The sequence below is a fragment of the Montipora capricornis genome, chromosome 14 (genome assembly GCF_036669925.1).
Source record: "Montipora capricornis isolate CH-2021 chromosome 14, ASM3666992v2, whole genome shotgun sequence".
In the NCBI taxonomy this organism is placed as follows: Eukaryota; Metazoa; Cnidaria; class Anthozoa; order Scleractinia; family Acroporidae; genus Montipora; species Montipora capricornis.
In genome coordinates, this window is record NC_090896.1 from 37,599,450 (window position 1) to 37,620,842 (window position 21,393).

The window sequence follows — 21,393 nt, forward strand, 5'->3', positions numbered from 1 at the left end:
GTCCTTCGGGCCGAACGCTAAGAACGACAACTTCACTCACGACGCCAGTGAATTGGAGGATCCTGAGACGGTTGTTCTAGTCAAAGAGTTGAAAAGTCTTCAGAAGTCCTCAAAGGCAAGTTCTACACTTCCAAAGTATGCTTCAAGCTGGAAAACGTGGTGCGCGTGGTCATCATCCACTCTTCACATCCCTGAGATACCTGCGAAGCCTCTACATGTTGCACTGTTTCTGACGGAGAAGTTTCTTTCATGCATTGAAAAGGGCGCCAAATCTTTGGCCCTTGAGTCAGCTGTCTATGCTATTTAGATGGGCGCATCGCACAGCCGGTTTGAATTCACCAACGGACCACCCAGTCGTGCAATCTACTCTAGAGGGCGCGAAAAGATGTTCTTCTCAAAGTGTCCAAGTCGTTGAACTTACAAGGAGCATTATGAACAGTCCTGTCAGGGGACGAGAAGTAGTCTCGGCCTGACCCAGATTTCCTCTGCGAGGTTTTACAGTTAGGCTTTTTTTCTGGCCTCCCTGGCTCTTCTTGATAATTGGAAATTCTATCATTTTTGCTCAGTATTGTGTAAAGTATTTATTTTTAAGCAATAAACATTGTATGTTGTTGTTTATCGGCCCATAACCAATAACTCAAGATCTTGACTTGTCATGTTATTCCTCTTGGTTATGGGTACAATAATTCTGTAGATAAGGGCACAATGGATTCTTCTGGCGCACTCTAGGCTTCAATAATATTACTACATTTTAAAAAATAACGCGCGCTCAATGAGAACGGCATTTTTCACTGATGAGGGGACAGTAGTCCCGAAATGTCTGGAAGATTCCAGATATCGCGATCGGTTCAAAAACGCGACGGTGATGCTCTATATGATCTGCTTGAGGAGATTTGTGACTAAAATCCTGAAGAACCAAACAGAGAAAAACGAAGGCCAATACAAGCACCAAGATGACCTGTCTTTCACAAAACTCTAGCGAGCTAGTATATGGTTTACAACCAATAACTAGAGACAGGTAACTGACAATGATGTAACGTATAATTGTTGGTGGACGAACAAAAGGGGTAAATGAGAAATGGTTTGACAGCAGTACGCAGCTATCACAACGTCCGCTAGGATTGGCTCAAAAACCAATGGACCAAAACGAACAACCAATCAATGATGGATCCTAGCCCTAAAAAAAATAGAGCTGCGTACTAAAGGATCCAGTGAAAGTAGGCGTTGTAAAGACCTGCGCCCTATGGGCATTTTTCACATGGCGACCATTTTGAGTGCCGAGGGACTCAAAACGTTTGTTTTGCGCCCCCTGAACTCGCTTCCAAACTCATCAGCATGGACTTCGAGTGACAAAGATCCATCTTGGGGCTCTTTTGTTTTCATACACCAATATGGTGGCGATGAATTAACTTCAAACCACCTATAGAAATAGTCAGTTAGTCAGCGCATTTGAAAGTTGTGGAAGGAAACTGCCATTGGGTGTCAAGGGATGATTAATTCATTCTAAATCCTAAGTCATCATCAATCATTGTATGCGCTGCGAAGTACGAGCGCACATTTTTTAATCACACTTCGATATCATCCAGACAGAACAAGCAGTTACTCACAAAATGATGCATAAGAAATGAAGTAATGGCGTTCCTATCACCTTTTAAGATTAGAGAGATTAGTAAAATCGAAAAACAAATCAACAGTGAAAGAAATGTATTTGGAATTGTAAACAACCGAGTAATTTCTATGCGAATAAGTGAAAAGAACCAATCTGATGCTCTCAACAAAAGAGGGTAAATACCGCTGACTGTTGTTTCAGAAGAAGCATGGGCCGCCTTTAGCACAACATAATTATATAATGTCCTCATGCATTATATTGGGACAGATGTTCTCAAAGCTACTCAACACAGGATCATCTCAACAAGCATGACAAAAACTGCGGGGGAAATGGAGGTCATAGTTTGGCAGGCAAATATTTCGGGCTCACAGTGACAACTGCAATAAAATTGACATAGCTCATTACTTTTGCGCTTGGTTCGAACAAGATTTTTTTTAGCAAACATATTGCAACCAAACCCGCATTCCCCTCGAAAATGTCAGTTATAGTGAGTAGCTAACATTAATCACAGTTATAAGGAACTTGTTGTCAGGAGATGACATTACATATATATGAAAATATATGGTCGCGCGGGGATACGAACTTTATCTTCGAGCGCTGATAGTATTTCTCGTGCACACCGTGAGTACTAGTGAGCCCAGCGAGCGAGATACTATCACTACGAGAAGATGAAATTCGTACACCCAAGCGACCATGTAATGTTCTGTTTATAATATCGATACTGATGAAATGCCCAGATTAAAAACATTTTTTCTTTATTTTCAAAATGGCAAAAGAGTGGTCGTCAACCCCTAAAACACCCATGTTGTGTCATATGAACTAGACTTAAAAGTTATGAACAACAAATCATGATAATGTAATTCAGCACAAATGTATCCTTCAGGGAAGGGGAAGCTCGCATTTTATTGGCTAATCCTGTTAGTTACCATGACGACACTTTTATCATGATTGAATTCTCTTTGTAGGTATTTAAGGTGTTCATTATGAGTACATGTTAAAGACGACGCTCAGCCTCATACTGGCTACGGCCCTGGATAGGATACAATTTGGCTTCAAGATGCCAAATCAACCCAAACATAGAACACACACACACACACAAAACAACAACAACAATAACAACAACAACTTAAACAATAGACCGTATCCCTTATGACGTAACGCATCATAATTCTCTTGTTGATTGACTACCAAAACATTGCATTCTCGTTATTATAGTAGTAAAGCCTATTCACAGAATATCTACTAACTTAAAATTTGCTAGTTCATTCTTTTTAAGCCTCTCTTTCCTCCTGAGATAGAACTTGAGATATTAACCACCCCAATGAATAAAGCACTATTTTTCCCCACTCGCATTCTCATATCCGCTAAACATATTATTCAATAGCCAATCTTTATCCTTGGTCGTAATCAAATCACTCGAAAGCGGCGTATATCGGCGTATTTCTTTTATATAGGGCGATATTTTAGAGTAATGGAGTACTGCTTTTGATGTCCAACTTTTCCAGCAACTTTGCCAAGTTCGTTTAAAATTTGCGATGCTCCTCACAACAGTCGGTATCACCCGCATATGAAAGGTTCTTAAGTTCCACATCCTTGCAATTTCTCTTTTATTATGGTTTCTGCTATTATTACCTATTATTACAATTCCTCCTAAATTGTTTTCCTGGGCTTAATTACAGAAGACAACACGACATGTCAAATTTACCGGAAGGGTATGCTTAAAAACTCCCTTTTACAAACTGTCTTTTATAATGTCTAAAACGTACAGCTTTACTTTATGATTTATGCATAATACATTCAATACATTACCCAGGACGATAAAGAGACATTCGATTACCTCAGCTGGGCAATAATGCACCTTAAATTAATCGCCAGTCTTATAAACGCGATTTTTGACAAAGGAGAAAAGGTGGTTTATAGGGAAAACGGTAATCGCACAGGCCATCATACCACTTTGGAACATTAGGCAGGGAAACATCCATGTAAGCACAATTATCGCCATTCGGTTCACCGTTGGCCCATCCGTTATAACGTTTGCTATTTGGGTTCTCTGCTGATATACCGTCTAACCAAAGCAACGTGCCTTTGCTGTCTCGCTTTATACCAAGCCAAACCCTTCGTGTCAAGGTGCTCCGCATCAGGCCAGCAATAAAGGTGTTTTCCTGCTCCGATTTAATTATTGGCAGGTCTCCTCTCATTTCCTTGCATTTTCTTTGAGCATATTTCATTCGATAGAATCGATCAGGAGGATCACTCGCCAGCTTATAGCAATATTTGTCATTTGCCACCCAGTCTTTAGGACAACCTAAGAATGGAATGCGAGCAAACAAAATTGTCATAATGTTAATGATGACACAACGGTATCATAGGAATGTTGAGTAAAGGCTCCAAAAGGTCGAATTGTAATTCGTCTATGGCGGTAACTTAACAACAACATCATCCTCATCGTCACCTGCAACTTAGTTATCGTAAAAAGGAGTCCCCCGCACCTTTTAACTATCATTAAATGCATCTACGAAATGAGTGTCTTCTTACTCAGTTCTGAAGGCTTTTTCTTACTTCTAAGTTATTGCATGGAAAATATAAAAAAGTGCCTTTTCTTGTAACTTTAAAGAATAAAAATCATTACAAATGAAATCTTGCCTGAGGTCGAGCAGTTTCGTCCGTCAACAACATATGCTTCCTTTTAAGCTTACAAGTGCAGTTATATGAACCAATGGTGTTGTTGCACACAGCGACATGGCTGCAGTAACTGTTATGTTTCCCTGTTGAACACTCATCGATATCCGAGATCTCATCCAACACTTTCTATTACTTTCAAATGGCAATAATTAAGTCATTTTCTACGAAATCGTTGGGCACCGTTTTTTATCCAGGTGTCCAAGTTTTCCCACTCTTAATTAGTCTTTCTCTAAACCCCATTTTTTGCGGGTAGATTATATCAGCATTTGTCGTGTAATATCCAATCTCAGGCGCGATTTTTCCCGCACTTTGAACAAGTTATGTGGAATTGCTACGAATTTGGATTGTGTCATTGCCCTGTTTGCAACTGCTGTGATTGGTCCAAGGAATTACTTTGGTATTTGTCTTACGACAGTCAATTGAAAATTGCTCTATGACGGTAAACTATATCAGTATTTTTTGTGTAATATCCACTGAAAGAAAAACGTCATCTTGCATCAAGAATGGTAAACATTAGTTTGTTTATAAACAACACACATTCGCACAATCGGTGCTTTCTATGTGTTCTAATTGGTTAGCTCTGAAGTAATGAGGAAGTTTTATTCGTCACCCAGCAGCCGAATGGTATATATTCTTGCCTGAGCAGTTTCGTCCGTCTCCAACGTATCCCTCATTACAAGTGCAGTCATATGAACCATTGGTGTTGTTGCACACGGCGACATGGCTGCAGTTATGTTTCCCTGTTGAACACTCATCGATATCTGAGATCACATCCAACAAATTATAATTAGTAAAATATCTATTACTTTCAAATGGCAATAAGTCAGTGTCCACGAAACCATTAGGCACAGTATTTTGTCCAGGTGTCCAAGCTTTTCCACTTTTAATTAGTCTTTCTCTAAACGCAATTTAAGCGGGTAGATTATATCGGCATTTCTCGTGTAATATCCACTCTCAAGCGCTATTTTTTACACGCTTTGAGCAAGTTACATGGAATTGCTACGAATCTGGATTGTTTCATTGCGCTGTTTGCAACTGGTGTCATCAGTCGAAGCAATTACTTTCGTATGTGCTTTAGGACTGCTGAATGAAAACCGCTCTTTGAGAGTAAATTATGTCAGTATTTTTCGTGTAATATCCACTGTTTAGAAACCTGAAAGAAAAACGTCAACTTGCATCAAGAAGGGTAAACATTGTTGTTTGTTTTTATACACCACATATTCGCACAAATGTCAGCTTTGTCCGTCTCCGACATCTCCCTCCCAACAAGTGCAATTATATGAACCGATGGTGTTGTTGCACACAGCGACATGGCTGCAGTTGTGTTTTCGTGTTGAACACTCATCGATATCTGGGAACACATGTAACAAATTATAATGAGCGAAATATCATTTTACATTCAATTGGCAATAAGTCGCTGTCCACGAAATCGTTAGACACAGTAATTGTACTCGTGCTCAATACATGCAAGCTTTTTCGCTTTTAATTAGTCTTTCTCTAAATGCAATTTATGCGGGTAGATTATTTGACTATTTTGCGAGTAATATCCACTCGCACGCGCGATTTTTCCCGCGCTTTGAGCAAGTTTCATGGAATTGCTATGAATTTTGATTGTTTTATTGCACCTGCTGTCATTGGTCGAAGGAATTACTTTGGTATTCGTACTACGACACTCAATTGAAAACCGCTTTGTGCGGGTAGGTTATATCACTATTTTTTTGTTTAATATCCACTCTTTAGAAAACCCGAAGGAAGATTGTTAACTTGCATGAAGAATGCTAAACATCATATTTGCCTTTATACATCATACACCACACAGTTGGTGCTTTTTACCTTTACTGATTGGCTAGATCTGAGGGAGGAAGCTGGCATTATTCGCCTCCGAGCAGCTGAATGGTATATGCTAAAACACATGCTAACCTCAATTCTATTCTATCCACGCGAGCCAAGCGATGGTATTAAATTATTAAACAAAATTGGTTTATAACTTGGGAACAAAGAGAATTTATAGAACTCTAGCACCTGACTGGAATACTTTAGTTTCTGATCAATCCATAGATATTTCATAAATAAATAAAAAAAAGATACCTTATTGTAACAGTTAGCAAATCAACTACCTTGCATCCAAAAGTGTAGAACAGTGGTGCTATACATCATGACTAGTATCGTCACTGTTGGACTGGATCGACCATTAGATGGAGGCACATGCAGGGAATAAACTTTGCTTCCAGGCCTTGCGTGCTCCTTCCAGCACCATCACCAGAATATGAATAAAGCCTACATTCGCATTTCTTATAGAGTCGTTGGTCATCTATGACGAAATCGTTAGCTTTTCTTTCCTTGATTTCGTCATTTGTTTCACAAATTCTTTTTAAAATATTTTAAATATGCAGAAAAGATGCACGGCACTTTATTCTGCGAGTGTTAGGTTCCCTTTCGTCTTCAGCCACCTAGTCGATTTGCAGTTATGCCCGACAAGGTTTTTACACCCATTTTATCCTTCTTCAATCTCTTCCTTTTTTTGCTACATAAATGTTATCGATGAAAGTACATTCATCTACACAATTTCAGCAATTGTCTCTTATGGACTCCTGAAAAAGTTAGGTGGTTTCAACGGGGTTTGAAACCTTGATCTCTGGGATGCCGATGCAAGGCTCTAGCAACTGAGCTATGAATCCAGTCATTTGGGAGCAGGTCCGAATTTGTTGGTCTCATGTGCTCCTATGAAAGGACTTATTGCCTAAATTTCCAGATAAGTATCAGGACTACTTCTCCTTTTCATCGATTACCCTCACTTCAAATATATTCATTTATTTCATTCATCGGGTTCTTTCGCTAGAGGATATGAGCCCAACAAATTGACCTGTTCCCAACTCAGTGGCCTCACAGTTTAGTTGGTAGAGGATTGCACCGGTATCAAAAGAGCTTATGAATTCGAATCCCGTTAAAGCCACCTGAATTTTGCGGATGTCTATATGATCTATAAGAGACCAGTTCTTAAATTGTCCAGATAACTTTGAAGAAACACTTCTCTATTTTATCTATATCGTCCGCACTTCAAATATATAATAAATATGTTTCATTCATAAATTAATTTTGCTCATACGTTCCCTTTAAAACAGTCCACTTCAATTATTATGCTCAAACGCGGAGAGAATGAGACACAGACCTAGTGTCCTATCTAAGGAACACGATTTTTCTTTGGAAAGTGGCCAAAAGTGGTCCTGTCAGCTATTTAGACACTCTTACCAGTACATATTTTCCCGTTGCCTGAGTATCCAGCTTCACATAAACACACATAGGATCCTTCGGTATTCTGGCATTTTGCGTTGACGTGACAGGGTGAAGGCGATGAACTGCATTCGTTAAAATCTTCAACAAAAATAAGATGTCATTTAGTATAGGACACGTTGATTGCTCTCTTTCCAGTTTTGACAAGAAATGTTAACTTTACATATCGACGCCAATGCTCCTTTATCCTGGTCTGAACTTTTTTGCAAGCATGCTAAGTTTCTTTTTGTTGTTGTTTAGTCCCTTTTACAACTTACAATTGAAACAGGTCTTAAATTAATGTTTACATTATTGGAAAGCGCGAGATATTGAATATTCTGCACGCAATGGCAAAACGTACGTATAAAATCAAATAACATAAATCTGTTGAAATGCAAAAAGACACCAAAATGAAACCAAAATGAAGATAACAAATAAAGTCAAAAAAGGGAGTACGTTCAGCATGTTTAATCTGCTTGTTCAATGGTAATAGTAATGAATTTATATAGCGCATTTCCTATTCACATATGCAAATGCGCTTTTACAAGTAATCAATCTGTGGGTGAGACCGGACATTAGCATATCTGTGCACCGCTGGCAGCCGATATCAGTTCAGCTTGCAATGCTCTGACAGTTGTAAATGTAGACCCGGGATGGTGATGAGAATAAACATTATGAATTGGAAGGAGTGGCTCTCGAACTATTCACAACCTTAAGCTTGGAATTTCTGTGGGGTTAAGGCAAGACTCTATGAGAAAGCAAGTGGAAACGTATGACGATTTGCCCACTTTAGTAGTATAATATTATAATATGCCCATAAGTAATGTTATCAACAATGACAATCTTACCAGTACATGTTTTTCCATCGCCTGTATATCCAGCCTCACATGAGCACAAATAAGATCCTTGATTATTTTTGCATTTGGCTTTTGCATGACAGGGTGAGGGAGACGCATTGCATTCGTCGATGTCTATCAGATAGATACAACATCAAATATGAACAAAGGAAGATGCTTTTCTTTCATCCTCTTCTGCATATAAGTAAAATTATTTTTCCTGTAGAGTCGAAACACTTCTCCCTTTTATCTACAACTCGCACTTCAAATAGATACACGAACCGTTCGTATAATCCTTGACACCGACTCCTTGCAACCATCTGTTATCACATATGTCAAGCTCAAATTGTTACTAGTCTTTGACCAGCTTAAGGTGGCTCAAACCAGTTTCAACACTTAAAAGAAACATCCTTATTAGAAGGATTGACACTACAACCCTTTATCACTGAACAGTAATGTTATGGTACCATGTCAAACACCAATTATTGCTGAAAAAGATTCGGTTAGTTTTCTCACGTAAAAAGTTACCATGGCAACAGAAGAGCCCTACAAAAACACCCCATATTTTGGCTTTAGCTGCTCATATCTCAAAAACGAACTGGGTGACGTCCATTTTTTAAATTTTTGAAATGTAATCAGCATGCCAGAATTAAACTGTCTGCAAAGTTTAAAAAAATTCTGTGGAGCGGATTCAGAGCCACCTTAAATATTTGAAAAATTAAGATAGCTCTGAATCCGCTGCACTGAGGTTTTTAAACTTTGTAGAGAGTTTCATCATAGCTAGCTGTTCACTTCTGTGCAATAAAAAATTGGGGTCATCGAGCTCGATTTCAGACATGTCCAACTACCGCCAAAATATGGGGTGTTTTTGCAAAGGCTTTCCTGTTGACAGAGTAACTTGATACGTCACAAATATAACTGCATGTTTTACATGGTACCATAACATTGCTGTTAAGTGATAAAGCATTGTAGTATCAATCCTTCTAATACAAGGTCTCGTGAAAGTGTTGAAACTGCTTGTTTGAGCTGCCTTAATTAAACTAAGAAAGCTTGTTTTAATATTATGTGGTATTGTTAATAACCCTGAAGCTCCCTTATGCCTTAGTGCATGTTCAAGGTAACTTTGCGTCCTCTACTCGTCAGCTGGTCTGCGTACCAAAGTCTGTGCATTCGATCTGAATTTACCCCAGAACCAATTCTGGTAGGCGCATGCCATTTGCTTATTGTAATTCTTGTAAATTTTAAAGTGCCTTTTTGTTTACTTGTGAGAGCCAGAAATAATGTGAAAGTGTAAGTGGCCCGCCTAGAATAGCAATGCCACCTGCGGGCCATCATGGTCTTGTTTGTACAAATATGATTTATTTGTAAATAAAGGTAAAGTTAAAGCATAAACTGCTTAACCTCTTTTTTCAGTGTTACCAATGTTAACCACCTTGAAGAATTAATGTGCTATGACTTTATTTTCTTTTTGCGTTTTCTATTTATACTTTTTCTTTGCATTTTCACTTTATTGCATGTATGTTAATTTTCCTTTTGGTGTTGTTTAGTCCCTTTTATTAACTTGTATTGTGCTGGGATACCTCTATTTACGCTTTTATTTAGACCTAGTGTTCTAGCTAAGGAACATGCTATGGAAAGTGGCAAAAAGTGGTACCGACAACTATTCAGACACTCTTACCAGTACAGGTTTTTCCATTTCCAGTGTATCCAGCTTCACATAAACACACATAGGATCCTTCGGTATTCTGGCATTTTGCGTAGACGTGACAGGGTGAAGGCGATGAACTGCATTCGTTAAAATCTTCAACAAAAATAAGATGTCATTTAGCTGAAGAGACGTTGATTGCTCTCTTTCCAGTTTTGACCAGAAATGTTAACTTTACATATCGACGCCGATGCTCCTTTATCCTGGTCTAAACTTTTTTGCAAGCATACTAATTTTCTTTTTGTTCTTGTTTAGTCCCTTTTACAACTTGCAATTGAAACAGGTCTTAAATTAATGTTTACATTATTGGAAAGCTCGATATATTGAATATTCTGCACGCAATGGCAAAACGTACCTATAAAATTAAATAACATAAATCTGTTGAAATGCAAAAAGACACCAAAATGAAACCAAAATGAAGATAACAAATAAAGTCAAAAAAGGGAGTACGTTCAGCATGTTTAATCTGCTTGTTCAATGGTAATAGTAATGAATTTATATAGCGCATTTCCTATTCACATATGCAAATGCGCTTTTACAAGTAATCAATCTGTGGGTGAGACCGGACATTAGCATATCTGTGCACCGCTGGCAGCCGATATCAGTCCAGCTTGCAATGCTCTGACAGTTGTAAATGTAGACCCGGGATGGTGATGAGAATAAACATTATGAATTGGAAGGATTGGCTCTCGCACTATTCACAACCTTAAGCTTGGAATTTCTGTGGGGTTAAGGCAAAACTCTATGAGAAAGCAAGTGGAAACGTATGACGATTTGCCCACTTTAGTAGTATAATATTATAATATGCCCATAAGTAATGTTATCAACAATGACAATCTTACCAGTACATGTTTTTCCATCGCCTGTATATCCAGCCTCACATGAGCACAAATAAGATCCTTGATTATTTTTGCATTTGGCTTTTGCATGACAGGGTGAGGGAGACGCATTGCATTCGTCGATGTCTATCAGATAGATACAACATCAAATATGAACAAAGGAAGATGCTTTTCTTTCATCCTCTTCTGCATATAAGTAAAATTATTTTTTCCTGTAGAGTCGAAACACTTCTCCCTTTTATCTACAACTCGCACTTCAAATAGATACACGAACCGTTCGTATAATCCTTGACACCGACTCCTTGCAACCATCTGTTATCACATATGTCAAGCTCAAATTGTTACTAGTCTTTGACCAGCTTAAGGTGGCTCAAACCAGTTTCAACACTTAAAAGAAACATCCTTATTAGAAGGATTGACACTACAACCCTTTATCACTGAACAGTAATGTTATGGTACCATGTCAAACACCAATTATTGCTGAAAAAGATTCGGTTAGTTTTCTCACGTAAAAAGTTACCATGGCAACAGAAGAGCCCTACAAAAACACCCCATATTTTGGCTTTAGCTGCTCATATCTCAAAAACGAACTGGGTGACGTCCATTTTTTTAAATTTTTGAAATGTAATCAGCATGCCAGAATTAAACTGTCTGCAAAGTTTAAAAAAATTCTGTGGAGCGGATTCAGAGCCACCTTAAATATTTGAAAAATTAAGATAGCTCTGAATCCGCTGCACTGAGGTTTTTAAACTTTGTAGAGAGTTTCATCATAGCTAGCTGTTCACTTGTGTGCAATAAAAAATTGGGGTCATCGAGCTCGATTTCAGACATGTCCAACTACAGCCAAAATATGGGGTGTTTTTGCAAAGGCTTTCCTGTTGACGGAGTAACTTGATACGTCACAAATATAACTGCATGTTTTACATGGTACCATAACATTGCTGTTAAGTGATAAAGCATTGTAGTATCAATCCTTCTAATACAAGGTCTCGTGAAAGTGTTGAAACTGCTTGTTTGAGCTGCCTTAATTAAACTAAGAAAGCTTGTTTTAATATTATGTGGTATTGTTAATAACCCTGAAGCTCCCTTATGCCTTAGTGCATGTTCAAGGTAACTTTGCGTCCTCTACTCGTCAGCTGGTCTGCGTACCAAAGTCTGTGCATTCGATCTGAATTTACCCCAGAACCAATTCTGGTAGGCGCATGCCATTTGCTTATTGTAATTCTTGTAAATTTTAAAGTGCCTTTTTGTTTACTTGTGAGAGCCAGAAATAATGTGAAAGTGTAAGTGGCCCGCCTAGAATAGCAATGCCACCTGCGGGCCATCATGGTCTTGTTTGTACAAATATGATTTATTTGTAAATAAAGGTAAAGTTAAAGCATAAACTGCTTAACCTCTTTTTTCAGTGTTACCAATGTTAACCACCTTGAAGAATTAATGTGCTATGACTTTATTTTCTTTTTGCGTTTTCTATTTATACTTTTTCTTTGCATTTTGACTTTTTTGCATGTATGTTAATTTTCCTTTTGTTGTTGTTTAGTCCCTTTTATTAACTTGTACTGTGCTGGGATACCTCTATTTAGGCTTTTATTTGGACCTAGTGTTCTAGCTAAGGAACATGCTATGGAAAGTGGCAAAAAGTGGTACCGACAACTATTCAGACACTCTTACCAGTACAGGTTTTTCCATTTCCAGTGTATCCAGCTTCACATAAACACACATAGGATCCTTCGGTATTCTGGCATTTTGCGTAGACGTGACAGGGTGAAGGCGATGAACTGCATTCGTTAAAATCTTCAACAAAAATAAGATGTCATTTAGCTGAAGAGACGTTGATTGCTCTCTTTCCAGTTTTGACCAGAAATGTTAACTTTACATATCGACGCCGATGCTCCTTTATCCTGGTCTAAACTTTTTTGCAAGCATACTAATTTTCTTTTTGTTCTTGTTTAGTCCCTTTTACAACTTGCAATTGAAACAGGTCTTAAATTAATGTTTACATTATTGGAAAGCTCGATATATTGAATATTCTGCACGCAATGGCAAAACGTACCTATAAAATTAAATAACATAAATCTGTTGAAATGCAAAAAGACACCAAAATGAAACCAAAATGAAGATAACAAATAAAGTCAAAAAAGGGAGTACGTTCAGCATGTTTAATCTGCTTGTTCAATGGTAATAGTAATGAATTTATATAGCGCATTTCCTATTCACATATGCCATTGCGCTTTTACAAGTAATCAATCTTTGGGTGAGACCGGACATTAGCATATCTGTGCACCGCTGGCAGCCGATATCAGTCCAGCTTGCAATGCTCTGACAGTTGTAAATGTAGACCCAGGATGGTGTTGAGAATAAACATTATGAATTGGAAGGAGTGGCTCTCGAACTATTCACAACCTTAAGCTTGTAATTTCTGTGGGGTTAAGGCAAAACTCTATGAGAAAGCAAGTGGAAACGTATGACGATTTGCCCACTTTAGTAGTATAATATTATAATATGCCCATAAGTAATGTTATCAACAATGACAATCTTACCAGTACATGTTTTTCCATCGCCTGTATATCCAGCCTCACATGAGCACAAATAAGATCCTTGATTATTTTTGCATTTGGCTTTGGCATGACAGGGCGTAGGAGATGCTTTGCATTCGTTGATGTCTATCAGATAGATACAACATCAAATATGAACAAAGGAAGATGCTTTTCTTTCATTCTCTTCTGCATATAAGTAAAATTATTTTTTCCTGTAGGGTCGAAACACTTCTCCCTTTTATCTACAACTCGCACTTCAAATAGATACACGAACCGTTCGTATAATCCTTGACACCGACTCCTTGCAACCATCTGTTATCACATACGTCAAGCTCAAATTTTTACTAGTCTTTGACCGGCTTAAGGTGGCTCAAACCAGTTTCAACACTTAAAAGAAACATCCTTATTAGAAGGATTGACACTACAACCCTTTATCACTGAACAGCAATGTTATGGTACCATGTCAAACACCAATTATTGCTGAAAAAGATTCGGTCAGTTGTCTCACGTAAAAAGTTACCATGGCAACAGGAAAGCCCTGCAAAAACACCCCATATTTTGGCTTTAACTGCTCATACCTCAAAAACGAACTCAGTGATCCCCATTTTTTTAAATTTCTGAAATGTAATCAGCAAGTCAAAATTAAGATTTCTGCAAAGTTTAAAAAAATTCTGTGGCGTGGATTCAGAGCCACCTTAAATATTTGAAAAATTAAGATAGCTCTGAATCCGCTGCACTGAGGTTTTTAAACTTTGTAGAGAGTTTCATCATAGCTAGCTGTTCACTTCTGTGCAATAAAAAATTATATTGGGGTCATCGAGCTCGATTTCAGACATGTCCAACTACAGCCAAAATATGGGGTGTTTTTGCAAAGGCTTTCCTGTTGACAGAGTAACTTGATACGTCACAAATATAACTGCATGTTTTACATGGTACCAGAACATTGCTGTTAAGTGATAAAGCATTGTAGTATCAATCCTTCTAATACAAGGTCTCGTGAAAGTGTTGAAACTGCTTGTTTGAGCTGCCTTAATTAAACTAAGAAAGCTTGTTTTAATATTATGTGGTATTGTTAATAACCCTGAAGCTCCCTTATGCCTTAGTGCATGTTCAAGGTAACTTTGCGTCCTCTACTCGTCAGCTGGTCTGCGTACCAAAGTCTGTGCATTCGATCTGAATTTACCCCAGAACCAATTCTGGTAGGCGCATGCCATTTGCTTATTGTAATTCTTGTAAATTTTAAAGTGCCTTTTTGTTTACTTGTGAGAGCCAGAAATAATGTGAAAGTGTAAGTGGCCCGCCTAGAATAGCAATGCCACCTGCGGGCCATCATGGTCTTGTTTGTACAAATATGATTTATTTGTAAATAAAGGTAAAGTTAAAGCATAAACTGCTTAACCTCTTTTTTCAGTGTTACCAATGTTAACCACCTTGAAGAATTAATGTGCTATGACTTTATTTTCTTTTTGCGTTTTCTATTTATACTTTTTCTTTGCATTTTCACTTTATTGCATGTATGTTAATTTTCCTTTTGTTGTTGTTTAGTCCCTTTTATTAACTTGTATTGTGCTGGGATACCTCTATTTAGGCTTTTATTTGGACCTAGTGTTCTAGCTAAGGAACATGCTATGGAAAGTGGCAAAAAGTGGTACCGACAACTATTCAGACACTCTTACCAGTACAGGTTTTTCCATTTCCAGTGTATCCAGCTTCACATAAACACAAATAAGATCCTTCGGTATTCTGGCATTTTGCGTTGACGTGACAGGGTGAAGGCGATGAACTGCATTCGTTAAAATCTTCAACAAAAATAAGATGTCATTTAGCTGAAGAGACGTTGATTGCTCTCTTTCCAGTTTTGACCAGAAATGTTAACTTTACATATCGACGCCAATGCTCCTTTATCCTGGTCTGAACTTTTTTGCAAATATGCTAATTTCTTTTTGTTGTTGTTTAGTCCCTTTTACAACTTACAATTGAAACAGGTCTTAAATTAATGTTTACATTATTGGAAAGCGCGAGATATTGAATATTCTGCACGCAATGGCAAAACGTACCTATAAAATTAAATAACATAAATCTGTTGAAATGCAAAAAGACACCAAAATGAAACCAAAATGAAGATAACAAATAAAGTCAAAAAAGGGAGTACGTTCAGCATGTTTAATCTGCTTGTTCAATGGTAATAGTAATGAATTTATATAGCGCATTTCCTATTCACATATGCCATTGCGCTTTTACAAGTAATCAATCTTTGGGTGAGACCGGACATTAGCATATCTGTGCACCGCTGGCAGCCGATATCAGTCCAGCTTGCAATGCTCTGACAGTTGTAAATGTAGACCCGGGATGGTGTTGAGAATAAACATTATGAATTGGAAGGAGTGGCTCTCGAACTATTCACAACCTTAAGCTTGGAATTTCTGTGGGGTTAAGGCAAAACTCTATGAGAAAGCAAGTGGAAACGTATGACGATTTGCCCACTTTAGTAGTATAATATTATAATATGCCCATAAGTAATGTTATCAACAATGACAATCTTACCAGTACATGTTTTTCCATCGCCTGTATATCCAGCCTCACATGAGCACAAATAAGATCCTTGATTATTTTTGCATTTGGCTTTGGCATGACAGGGCGTAGGAGATGCTTTGCATTCGTTGATGTCTATCAGATAGATACAACATCAAATAGGAACAAAGGAAGATGCTTTTCTTTCATTCTCTTCTGCATATAAGTAACATTATGTTTTCCTGTAGAGTCGAAACACTTCTCCCTTTTATCTACAACTCGCACTTCAAATAGATACACGAACCGTTCGTATAATCCTTGACACCGACTCCTTGCAACCATCTGTTATCACATACGTCAAGCTCAAATTGTTACTAGTCTTTGACCGGCTTAAGGTGGCTCAAACCAGTTTCAACACTTAAAAGAAACATCCTTATTAGAAGGATTGACACTACAACCCTTTATCACTGAACAGCAATGTTATGGTACCATGTCAAACACCAATTATTGCTGAAAAAGATTCGGTCAGTTGTCTCACGTAAAAAGTTACCATGGCAACAGAAGAGCCCTACAAAAACACCCCATATTTTGGCTCTAGCTGCTCATATCTCAAAAACGAACTGGGTGACGTCCATTTTTTTAAATTTTTGAAATGTAATCAGCATTTCAGAATTAAACTTTCTGCAAAGTTTAAAAATATTCTGTGGAGCGGATTCAGAGCCACCTTAAATATTTGAAAAATTAAGATAGCTCTGAATCCGCTGCACTGAGGTTTTTAAACTTTGTAGAGAGTTTCATCATAGCTAGCTGTTCACTTCTGTGCAATAAAAAATTATATTGGGGTCATCGAGCTCGATTTCAGACATGTCCAACTACAGCCAAAATATGGGGTGTTTTTGCAAAGGCTTTCCTGTTGACAGAGTAACTTGATACGTCACAAATATAACTGCATGTTTTACATGGTACCATAACATTGCTGTTAAGTGATAAAGCGTTGTAGTATCAATCCTTCTAATACAAGGTCTCGTGAAAGTGTTGAAACTGCTTGTTTGAGCTGCCTCAATTAAACTAACAAAGCTTGTTTTATTGTTATGTGGTATTGTTAATAACCCTGATGCTCCCCTATGCCTGAGTGCATGTTCAAGGTAACTTTGCGTCCTCTACTCGTCAGCTGGTCTGCGTACCAGAGCCTGTGCATTCGATCTGAATTTACCCCAGAACCAATTCTGGTAGGCGTATGCCATTTGCTTATTGTAATTCTTGTAATTTTTAAAGTGCCTTTTTGTTTACTTGTGAGAGCCAGAAGTAATGTCGAAGTGTAAGTGGCCCGCCTAGAATAGCAATGCTAACTGCGGGCCATCATGGTCTTGTTTGTACGAATATGATTTATTTGTAAATAAAGGTAAAGTTAAAGCATAAACTGCTTAACCTCTTTCTTCAGTGTTACCAATGTTAACCATCTTGAAGAATTAATGTGCTATGACTTTATTTTCTTTCTGCGTTTTCTATTTATACTTTTTCTTTTCATTTTCACTTTTTTGCATGTATGTTAATTTTCCTTTTGTTGTTGTTTAGTCCCTTTTATTAACTTGTATTGTGCTGGGATACCTCTATTTACGCTTTTATTTAGACCTAGTGTTCTAGCTAAGGAACATGCTATGGAAAGTGGCAAAAAGTGGTACCGACAACTATTCAGACACTCTTACCAGTACAGGTTGTTCCATTTCCAGTGTATCCAGCTTCACATAAACACACATAGGATCCTTCGGTATTCTGGCATTTTGCGTTGACGTGACAGGGTGAAGGCGATGAACTGCATTCGTTAAAATCTTCAACAAAAATAAGATGTCATTTAGCAGAGGAGAAGTTGATTGCTCTCTTTCCAGTTTTGACCAGAAAAGTTGACTATTTATATCGCCGCCAATGTTGCTTTATCCTGGTCTGCACTTTTATGCAAGTAGGCTAATTCTCTTTTTATTGACTTGTATTTTGCTGGGTAAATTTATTTACGCTTTTAATTTAGATCTAGATTTAGATCTAGTGTTCTAGCCAAGGAACAGGCTTTGGAAAGTGACCAAAAGTGGTCCTGACAGCTATTTAGACACTCTTACCAGTACAGATTTTTCCATTTTTCAGTGTATCAATCAATCAATCAATCAATCAATCATTTATTTTAACATGTTACGTCAAAGAGCTATTAAACTCGTTCAAAATACGAACGTGTGTATACGAACGTGCGTATACAGCTTCACATAAACACACATAAGATCGTTCGGTATTCTGGCATTTTGCATTGACGTGACAGGATGAATGCGATGAACTGCATTCGTTGAAATCTTCAACAAAAATACAATGTCATTTAGCAGAGGAGACGTTGATTGCTCTCTTTCCAGTTTTGACCAGAAATGTTAACTTTACCTATCCCCGCCAATGTTGTTTTATCACTGTCTGAACTTCCTCACCCTTATCGTGGAGGCAGTGTGTCCCAGTGGTTAGGAAGCTTGCCTTGATATTCATTGATTCCGGGTTCAAGAACCGTTCCCCGGCACGACGCGTTACAATTTATCCTGGAAGTCCCTGGTTCTACTTCTTGGTTGCACTTGTAAATTACCAACTGGTTTGCCTCCGGCCAGTTGGGACTCTCAAACAAGGCGACATGCCTCTAGACGAATTCCTAACTAAAGCTGGCACCCTTATTGATGATTGCGGCTTTTACCCAGCTTTTAAGGAAGAAACGCTCAGAGAACCAATGGTATTAGGCTCGCAATCAGAGAACGTTAGGAAGGATGCTATTTATAAAGGAAACTTTCTTCCTTTTTAACAAGGTTACGCCCTATGCAAAACAGAGGAAAGCAAAAATGCAAGTTATCACACATGGAGAAAGTGAGGCCATTATACATTCTGTGCAAAGCAAGAGGAATCCCGGTACACTCCACAACACAAACCGCCCACACTGTTCAAGAGTAGACGAGCCCAAAGATAGCCCACTACTCTACTTCGAACCCCCAGACAAGTCGAGGTTTAAATTCAAACACAAGGGCTGCTTTAGATCAGGTAACAAACATGGTAGTCATGATACGTGCCCAGTCCTGCATGCCAATTGCCAGTACTGCAGCAAAACAGGCCATTTCCAGAGAGTGTACGACTGAAACAAGTGAACAAATTTCCCCGATACAGAGGCCAGAACATGCACTTACAGTAGAAAAAACGAAGAGAAGACGGACCACGATTAAGCCAGCGATGACGACTCCGATCTAATTACAGTAGTCCTCGACACCGTCAAAATTTATGACAAACACAATATCTAAATGAGGGTAGATGCAGGTGCAGACACCTGTGTTTTAAGTATGGATATTCTGCAGAGACTTAGCTTTTGTGTTGAAATCAAGCCCGGCAATGCTGTCCTACAATGGGCTGCGGAGGAACCTCCACCAGCAACTTCGGCTCTACCACCCTCAAAGTAACCTTCAAAGACAACTCAAAATTCAATCTTATCGAGGCCTCGGGTCACCCATCTATGATTGGTTGCCAGATTGCACAAAAATTCAGAATCATCACTATACACAACCAGGAGTTTTCCAGTACCCAAGCCCCACCCCAGGAAGAAACAGCTCCCCAAATTGCAAGCCTATCAAAGGCCATGTGCATCGGCCTAGAAGAATAGAAAGATTGTTTTGACAAAATTGGCCGGTTCCCTGGTGGTAAACACCACGTACAGCTCATAGAAAACACGATGCCAGTTGCTCAACATCCCTGTACAGTACCGGTATATATCCACCTTCTCTACAAAGCCGACTTACACAAGATGCTCGCAGGCGATATTATCGCAGACGTAACTGGGCGTACCGATCGGGTGAACTCGATCGTTTGGAATGTCAAAGAAACGTCAGACGGAAAAAAAATGGGTCAGGCTACGCTTGGATCCTAAGAACTTAAATAAGTACATTCGGTGTGAGCATCACTACAGCCGCAGTATCGACGAGATCCTTCCCTAACTTCATGCAAAAAAAAGTCTTTATTTGTTGACACAAGGTTACTGGCACATCGAACTCAATCACGCGTTCATTTTCGAGCAAAGCTACCCCGTTATATTTGTTTTAACCGCATCTGTTGGTCTTTAAGTTACCTCTGCAAATTTTTCCGTCCCCAGCGTAACCGGGTTTGCAAGTGCACAGGTAGGAACCAAGATTGTTGTTGCATACAGCATTTACATGACACACCGGTGAAAAAGCAGTGCATTCATCAACATCTACAACATAAAGGAACAATTTTAAGTGCGATTAGCGTGTAATCGATCTCCTTACCACTCCCCCTCCCTCTCTTCCCTTAGTTTTGGTTCGAGGGAACTAAGAAAATGTGAAACAATAGAAAGTGGTGCAGAACGACACAGCTAAAGGGGTTGCAGGCGAAAAAGGAATATGGATGAGGTTAAACGAAGAAAAAGGAAGTAAAAAAATGAGACGAATGGAGATGCAGATGAAGATGGAAATGGAGCCAGATAAAAATATAAGGGCTATAAAGATGTAATTGGATGAGTTTTAAGATGTGGATGTAGGTGAAAATGAAGATGGGGTTCGAGAAGGAGATGACGATGATGATTTACATAAATCCTGACGTTAGGATATAGCCAATGGAGATGAAAAGAAGAACATGGAGAAGAAGATTAATTACAGAAGTGCGAAGTTATCAGATCTCACCTTCAGTTTTCATATCGCAAAATGCAAGAACTGGAATCCCTGGCTTTATTGAAGACATCCAGTATTTGCCGTTGGGTGATCTTCCTTCACTCATCTTAATTTCCTTGCAGGACGTGGCTGCTAGGTCAGAGATGGACCCTAGTGGGACTGAAATTGAGAAACTAGTATTATTTCTTTATCTTTGTTTGAGCAGTCTTTTCCATGAAACAAACCTAGCTTGTTAAAGTCCACTTACCTCTGTTTATGTATTTTCTGAAGTAATATCTGTCTGCATCAGGAATAAAATCCTCCGGTCTGGCTTCCTTGGTGCGATCACTGAATTCGCACATATGGAGAGACATCACAAAGTTGAAGCTTTGACATCGATGATCCTTGAGGCAGACCAAAAGGCAATGAAGTCCAATATTGGCCATCATTGTTTGATAGATGTGGCCTTGCAACATCCATCCCAAGATGGACTCCTCAGATCCAAATGCAGGACATTGTTGAGACTTCGTTTCATCGACAATTTGACAAATGATAACACTAATCAAGAGCACTGACAGCGTTTTCATTTCTTTTGCGATAACAGCTGTAAAGTGTTTTCCAGACAACTAACAAGAGATTAAAAATGCAGACCCTTAAACTAGATCTTTTTCTAATCACTAGCAGTTCTGATATATCAGTGCCCTGATGGTTTCGGTTCGTTGGTATCTATATATTTGGTA

The 21,393-nt window shown here is 38.5% G+C and overlaps 1 protein-coding gene across 2 annotated transcripts; it reads right to left on the reverse strand.

The window, feature by feature from the left end:
• Positions 1-2,484: 2,484 nt before the first annotated feature.
• LOC138032731 (fibrillin-1-like) lies at positions 2,485-21,393 on the reverse strand. 2 transcript variants are annotated; one of them, XM_068880437.1, is made up of 14 exons: positions 20,922-21,393; positions 20,687-20,833; positions 20,116-20,238; positions 17,696-17,818; positions 16,023-16,145; positions 15,155-15,277; positions 13,482-13,604; positions 12,613-12,735; positions 10,945-11,067; positions 10,076-10,198; positions 8,410-8,532; positions 7,541-7,663; positions 4,930-5,052; positions 2,485-3,914 (listed from the first exon to the last, which is right to left on the reverse strand). In XM_068880437.1, the coding sequence occupies exons 1-14, from the start codon at positions 21,238-21,240 to the stop codon at positions 3,487-3,489; spliced, it is 2,247 nt and encodes a 748-aa protein (XP_068736538.1). In that variant the 5' UTR covers positions 21,241-21,393; the 3' UTR covers positions 2,485-3,486. The 2 variants fall into 2 exon arrangements, with proteins under 2 accessions (XP_068736538.1, XP_068736540.1); XM_068880439.1 differs by lacking the exons at positions 12,613-12,735; positions 13,482-13,604 and having other exon boundaries at positions 20,922-21,391.